This window comes from Propithecus coquereli, unplaced genomic scaffold (assembly GCF_000956105.1).
Source record: "Propithecus coquereli isolate 6110/MARCELLA unplaced genomic scaffold, Pcoq_1.0 Scaffold158, whole genome shotgun sequence".
Classification (NCBI taxonomy): domain Eukaryota; kingdom Metazoa; phylum Chordata; class Mammalia; order Primates; family Indriidae; genus Propithecus; species Propithecus coquereli.
The window spans coordinates 228,332-236,152 of record NW_012140302.1 but is presented as its reverse complement, the minus strand read 5'-3'; the positions used below and the strand labels follow the sequence as shown (position 1 = coordinate 236,152).

Sequence of the window (7,821 nt, the reverse complement as noted above, 5' to 3'; positions counted from 1 at the left end):
CTCTTGCTCAGGCTGGTCTTGAACTCCTGAGCTCAAACAATCCACCCGCCTCGGCCTCCCAGAGTGCTAGGATTACAGGCATGAGCCACCGCGCTTGGCCTTCCATAGTTATTTTTGTCCATTTGGCCTAGCTTGGACTGAGAGTTGCTTTGTTAAAGTGTCTAGATATTAGAGTGTTTCTGATTATCTTTGTTGTTAATTGTCTTTTGGCATTATAAAAATATCTTTGTTTCTCTCATCTAATGTTTTTTGTCCTAAATTATACCTGGCCAGATATTAAGATTCCAATTCTTACTTTATTTTGTTTGTATTCCATTAATATACTTTTGCCTAGTCTTTTGCTTATGAATCACCTTTGCTTTCAGGTCTGTCTTTTAGATATAGAATTAGATTTTGCTTTCTGAAAATATTTTTCTTTGATAGGTGAATTAAGGCCATTTGCATTTGTTGATTTGACTGATATATTTGATTTCAGTTCTATCATATTATTTCGTTACTTTTATTATGTGTATTATAGTGTATTTACTATAAGTCTTTCACTGTTTTCTTTGATTGCTTCAACAAAAGTTATTATAAGAAATCCTTTTGATATTTAGGAATGCTTGTGTTTTTGCTTCTGTGGTTTTTTATGCTAACATCTTTATATATTGCTCTCAGTTCTGCTTTTCTTACTTGGGCCTCTACTATTTGGTTCGTCAGCTTTAAATGCTAACCTTGACGCCCACCTGTTACCTATGCGGTGACCCTCTTCTTCCTTCTTGCAGGGACTTCCCTACCCCCAGCAGTTTTATCAGGGCCTTTTTGCAATCGTGGTACATTTCTCTCTAAAAGTACAAGAATTCTAGCTTCCAAAAGATAAAAATATTCTCCATCTCCCTGCTCCAACTCATCCCAGAGCCACACTTCCTACTAACTCTTTGAACACACTCGGTGCCGCCAGCATGTGCCCTTTCACGGCTCAGTGGACCTGGGTGTCTGCATTGGCCAAGGCCCCAGCAGACCACAGAAAGCGCACTGAGCTGGGATTCTGAAGACAGCTTAACGCAAGGGACTATTTACAGCTATGTGGGCAGAGTTGGGGGATGTGGGTACGTGGGAGGGCAAAGCACCCAGAGGCTCATGGCAGTGGGAAGCTCTACTGCTCCAAGGTCTGAGCAGCAAGAAGAGGGATCACGGTTTGTGGAGCAGTGAAAGCTGCCGCCCTGGAAAAAGGGCTGCCCAACAGAAGTTGTGGCATTGCCAAATGCAGCCACTGTCAGAACTGGGGTGCCTTGGGTGATGATAGGGCATGACGGGAGGAGCTAGATAAGAAATACTCCTGTTGGTTCCTCCTTAGCCATGCCCAGCTCAAAGGTAGGAGCACGGAGAGCCAAGGTGATGCCAGCTGCAAGGATCAGCCTCCTGGCAGAGAAGGGCGGAAAAGAGAGCTGGGTTTGGGGCTGAGTGCCATGGCTCATGCCTATAATCCTAGCACTCTGGGAGGCCGAGGCGAGGATCGCTTGAGGTCAGGAGCTCGAGACCAGCCTCAGCAAGAACAAGATCCCATCTCTACTTAAAAAAAAACAAAACAAAACAGAAAAAATTAGCCAGGCAACTAAAAATAGAAACAAAAAATTAGCTGGGTGTGGTGGCGAGCGTCTGTAGTCCCAAGTACTTGGGAGGCTGTGGCAGGAGGATTGCTTGAGCCCAGGAGTTTGAGGTTGCTCTGAGCTAGGCTGATGCCACGGCACTCTAGCCCGGGCAACAGAGCATGGCTCTATCTCAAAAAAAAAAAAAAAAAAAGAAAAGAGAAAGCTGGGTTTGGGGCAGGGGAAAATGGTGAACAACTAACGTATTTTATTTTGAAGCTGGTCTCCTCAATTGGAGGTCTTTTTACTTTTGGAGCATGTAGTGCCTTATCCATGGATTGTGTTTGTAAATTTTGCATCAAACTCCAACTCAGGCTGTTGTCTTCTTCCTACAGCTTGCCTTTCTGGGTGAAGGAGAAGGCCAACAGTTTGAAGAATGAGATAAGAGAAGTTGAGGAGCTTGATGATTGGCAGCCGGCAGTGCCCTTAATACACAGCTTATTCCCTTCTGGTGGGTTAAAGAACCTTCAAAGAATAGCATAAAAACTGGAGGAGTACAGAAGAGCAGGCTTTTGAGAGGCTTTGTGGTGGAAAGGAGGGCAGGCAAAGCCTCTCCGGGAGTGGATATGTCTTCTGCCCCGAGGTGGTCCCTTGGGCAGATGTCATGGCCGTGCATCGAGGGTCGAGTGTGTTGGTTGAGAACTGTTAGTCTTGTCGTGGAACACAACCTTTAACTCCATGCCTCTATCCACAGGTACTCTGGACTTTCCAGGACAATCCTGAGCAGAAGCAGGCCCATAAAGCATGCACTGACTGCACTCTGGCAAGCCTCTTCCAGTTGATGGGTTTTGACAGTGTGACTATTCTAAACCAAATGTTTGACTCTAATGAGAAAGCACTGTGCTTTTCTTTCTTTAATTTTATATTTTGAAAGCTTTCAAACTTACAGAAAAGTTGCAAGAATCTTACAACAAACACTTGCACATCCTTTGCCTAGATTCTACAATTGTTAATATTTTTCCAAATTTTCTCTTCCACACATTATTACATTGTTATTTTGCTGAACTATTTGAGAGTGAGTGGTAGACACTGTAACCCTTTATACCTCAGCATGTATCTCCTAAGGTCAAGGATATTCTCTACCAACCACAATACAAATATCAAATTCAGGGAACTAACATTGATGCAATACCACTAATATGCAGTCCACACTCAGTTTTATTCAATTATATTTAGTTTTCTAAGGATACCCTCACATCAATGGTAAAATGCAGACATTTTGTGAGTATCTTAGTCTGTTCAGGCTGTTGTGACAAAATACATAAACTGAGTGGCTTATAAACAACAGGAATTTATTTCTTAGCGTTAGGCTGAAGTCCAAGCAGATTCGATCTCTGGTGAGGGCCTGCTTTCTGGTTCATAGACAGCACCTTCTCTCTCTGTGTCCTCATATGGTGGAAGGGGTGAGCCAGCTCTCTGGGGTCTCTTTTATAAGGACACTAATCCCATTCATAAGTGCCTTACCCCCCTTGGCCTAATCACCTCCCAAAGGCCTTACCTCCTAATACTGTCACCTCGGGGATTAGGTTTCAACATATGAATTGGGGGAGAGAGGACACAAACATTCAGATCGTAGCAGTGATCTTGCATTATTTTTGATAAAACTATTCTCATCTTGTTAATACTTTTTGGAATTTTCTCTAATATTAACTCGGTACATGTCAGAAAAACATGGAGGCTGGATCTATACCAGGTAATTAATACTATTGCCTTGTAGTTCCAGTCCTTATTTCAGTAATGCCTGTCTACACAGCCAAACATGGTGACAGCTCAGTGGCCACCAGTCATGAGTTTTAGAGCATCCCATCAATCAGACAAGAAGCAAACATTTGGAGGAAAAGGTGGGAACGAAAGCCACTCCTACACAGGGAGGCCACACAGTGACACAATCAAACTAATGACTCAGCATTTTCACAGCCTATCTCCTTCTCCACAGAGGAGTCTGCATTTTTGGCTAATGAGGGCTGTAGATCTAGTCTGTCCAAAACCTTAAAGTAGAAAGGGAGATTGGAGCCCATGCTGAGACTCAAAGTGCCCATGACATGAGCAAGATTTCTTTCCCTGTCAAAACATCTGTTGTCTCCAGACACACCCAAAGTGAATGAGGCAGATTTAGAACACAGTGCATTCATGCTACCTTCCTCTGTGCCTTTAGACCAATTAGCAGAGAACAAGGTGCCTCCCGCCAGCACCTGTGCCTGACAGCTGTTTGGGTTAACATCAGCATACATCTGTGCTAATTCTCTGGCCCCTGGGACACAAGGGCTACCCCACCCCAAAAAAATCCAGAAAAGAAAAGAAAACCAAATAATTTTCAAACAGAGAAGTCACCAAGAGATTTTCTGGAATACATTAATTTCTGGAAAATTAATATTTTTAGGGCTTTATTACTTAAATATAAAATTAACTGCAACCACCTGGTGGGTGGATAATGGAGGATGCAATATAGAACAAAAAAGGATTCTGTAAGAATTTCCTGATGGGATTATCTAGGTGAAAAAGGAAACTGCTCTCAGAAGGTATTCTGGTGTTTTGGAATGAAGGAGTCCTACACAGTAAAGTTATTTAGAAAAACAACCAAAATACAGTTTCAGAAGGTTTGTTGCAGTCTCTAGGTCTCAAAGGGGTCTATATAATTCCTAGATGCTGCTCTAAACCTTAGTAGATATGAATTTTTTTTTTTTTTTCAGACAGGGTCTTGCTCTGTCACCCAGGCTAGAGTGCAATGGCATCATCATAGCTCACTGCAACCTCAAAGTCCTGAGCTTGAGTGATCCTCCTGCCTCAGCCTCCTGAGTAGCTGGGACTACAGGCACATACCATGACACCTGATAGTACCTTCTCTCTCTGTGTCCTCATATGGTGGAAGGGGTGAGCTAGCTCTCTGGGTTCTCTTTTATAAGGACATTAATCCCATTCATAAGTGAATTCATATTTTTTTCAAAAATAGAAAAAAATTTTTCTATTTTTTTGTAGAGATGGGGTCTTGCTCTTGCTCACACTGGTCTTGAACTCCTGACCTCAAGCAAACCCCCCACTTTGGCCTCCCAAAGTGCTAGGATTATATGCATGAGCCACCACGCCCGGACTGATCTTTTCTTTCTTTCTTTCTTTAAAATCCAGACCACAGATATCATAAGTAGATGTGATTTTTAAAGACAACTGTTAAATTATTGAACTTCTGGAGTTGCAGGACTACATTCCATTCCCTGGAAATCAGAGCAGTTTTCACTGGATTTGGTGTTCTCTGTGGGCACATCTCAGTGGCCAGGCCTTATTCCATGGGACCTCGTCAGCTGGCAGGTGGAGAGTTCCACCGCCAACTTCGGGCAGGATGGGTGTGTGTCTGTGTGTGTTGGGGAGACAAAGGCATAGAGAAAGGCCATACAGGAAGAATATGTGCATGTTATAGCTGTTCCCAGCTCTTCTTTCTAGGTACAAACAGGTTGAACCTGTTAGATGTAAATATCCCTTTCACCTCCCTTTAGGTTCTATGGTAAATAAAAACACGTGTGTTTGCAGGGTTTGTGTGTGTTCATTTCTTACTTTCCATAACTGAAGTCCAGCAGAAACGGCCCGTACATGACTATTTACAAGCGAATTCAGTAGAATAACAACTTCACATTGCACATAGGTATTCTAGTTTCAGATCCTGGGACAAATGAAAAGTAGCATCTGTGGACACGAGGGAGCATGAAAGACAATTCCAAGAGTGTTTCCACAGTCTCTGCACTCTACGTTACCAAAATATTAAGACATTCTAAAATTCCAGAATGGATTTATGAATATTCTGTAGGATTTCACTAATTGTCCACATTTCTAGTATGAGGTATTCAGTTTGGTTAGTCTGTTTTCTTTTTCTCTTAGGCATTTGGGCCTCAAAGCTAGGTAGGTAGAAGCATTGTTTATTGGACTTCACTTGGTGAAGTAGTTTAGAGTTGGAGTCCCTCAAGATCAAGCCCCTGGCCTAGAGAGGTGTTCGTTTCGGGAGAGAGTACCTGGATATGTAAATACCGCCACCCAGGACTGAGCGCTGGGCCTGGCGTGTGATGGTGCACCTTTTAGGGCATCTATGGGCCACGTTCCCGGTGGACTCTGGGAAAGGACATGGGAGCCCATTTGAGATGACTGGTGTCCTTCCAATGCTGGGGAGCTCCAGGAGGGACTGTGATCTGATCCCACTCTCAGGAATGAGGAGGCCACTGCTGACTTGGGAGCCAACACTGAGGCTCCTAAATCTGGACTTTGTAAGAATCCTGACATGAAAAGTAAACATTCTTGGTGTGCATGAGGGTACCAGCCTCACATCCTATAGGCAGCCAAAGTATCTCAGTGCCTTGTTTTCTGAGGAGATGTGTCTGCCTCCACGAAATGTGGTGTGGGAGCAGCAGATGGACCCAGCTTCCAGTGGCGAAGGTGTGAGCGTGGGTATGATCCTCTGGCTGGAAATGTGTTCTTTTGGCTGGGCACGTGTGGGCTGGAGTAAAAATTGGGATTCTGTTAGACAGAATGGATGCGTGGGGTATGGTTATACTAAAAATTATTCGTTCTTTATCTGAAATTCAAATTTAACTGGGATCTCTGTATTTTTATTTGCCAGATCTGGCAACTTACAGTGAGGGTGGCAAAAGGAGATGGATTTGAGGGCTAGGCAGGTGGTAAAGTTGGTAAGACCCTGGCTGGGTTGGCTTGGCTGCAGGTGGGGGAAAGATACAGGAAAAGGAGAAGTGGCAAGAGGACGGATGGTGGTGCTGTTGCTGGGACCCCTTCTACTCCATGTGGCATTGTGGACGACGGAGAAAGATGCCCTTTCAGTGGACAAGCCCTGTGGATGCACAGCTCGGTGAGCTGTGTGCAAGCCGGACGACAACCTCCATTTGCTTGTCGTGCAGAGAACTTGTTACACAGCACACATGGCAGCCCTGTGCTAGCCACTGAAATGAGGAATGCTGGGGAAGTACAGGTTTTCTGGGAGGAGGTCAATGTTGGGCAAGTTGACTTTGAGGAACCTGTGACACACAGCTGGAACCGTCTGACAGTTCCTAGTCTAGCCTAGGATGTCGTTGGGCATCCAAATCTGGGGTCCAGCTATATGCATGTGAAAAAGAAGGTCTCCTGTGAGAAATGTATATCCCAAGCCTGTACCATGTAGGTGTGGGGTACAGATGTAAATGACACAATAGAAATATCCAGCCCCAAATGAGTAATGAGCTCAAAAAGACTCTTGAACCTCTGGGCCCTGAGAAGCAGCAAATTCTCTTTGAGAACACTTCCCCACCGCAGGGGACAGGGGACTCCCTAGAAATAACACCAACGAAGATGATCTCCTGAGAAAAAAGTTACAAAGTACACTTGGATTCTGCACAAGGAAGTGTCACTAGATGAAATCAAGCCAATTTAGGTGATTAACCATGTTTATCAATATAATATGAATTATCACAATTTGGGATGCTTACAATTCCATCTTGTACTAATGTGACATCAGGACATTGACTTTTCCCAACGCTGGCTGAGAAATTTCTAAATTAGAAAGAGGGGCTTAGGAGTGGCAATCTGATAGATGGGGTGGGGCTAGAGGACTTGTCTTGAAACTGTACAGTCATGAACCACATAAAGGAGCAATAGGCTACCTATAGCCTAGGTACGTAGCAGGCTATGCCGTCTAGGTTTGTGTAAGTACATCTTATGGTGTTCACACAATGATGAATCTGCCTAATGATGATGCATTTCTCAGAATGTATCCCTGTCCTTAAGCAACACATGACTGTATTTGCAAAGCAGAACAGCATCTTTACTTAAATTGTATGTTTATTTGGGGAGATGATGAAGATTGTGGGGGTGATTAACCCCGGCCCGGAACCATGCCTTGGTGTTGCCATAGGCTTCTGTCCCTAATTTTAGCTTTCCTGAATAGTTTCTTGTTGGTAAAAAACTAGATGAGAGGGAAACTAGAATTTTTATTGTTTTCTTGGCTAACTCCAGTCAGAACCAGCTCCCCAGAGAGGAGTGACAAATGGGGAATGAGGGACAGTGCAACCTAAAAATCCTGCTACCATCTCTGGTCACCCCCTTTAAAGTTGGATGGACCTCCAACCTTTTTCCTGAGCCAGAGTTTCCCAAATTGTGTTTCCTGAGTGTCAATAGGTATTATAAGAAAAAAAGTTTTGAAGGTCAAATTAGTTTGGCAATGCTA

The 7,821-nt window shown here is 43.8% G+C and overlaps 1 protein-coding gene across 1 annotated transcript in view; it reads left to right on the top strand.

The window, feature by feature from the left end:
* SPATS1 (spermatogenesis associated, serine-rich 1) overlaps window positions 1-2,454 on the top strand; it is a 43,284-nt gene extending 40,830 nt beyond the window's left edge. Inside the window, exons 8-9 of the mRNA XM_012640789.1 lie at window positions 1,964-2,079; window positions 2,323-2,454. Coding sequence (XP_012496243.1) covers window positions 1,964-2,079; window positions 2,323-2,351 — 145 coding nt within the window. The 3' untranslated portion in view covers window positions 2,352-2,454. The remainder of the gene's footprint in view (window positions 1-1,963; window positions 2,080-2,322) is intronic.
* Window positions 2,455-7,821: the final 5,367 nt, after the last annotated feature.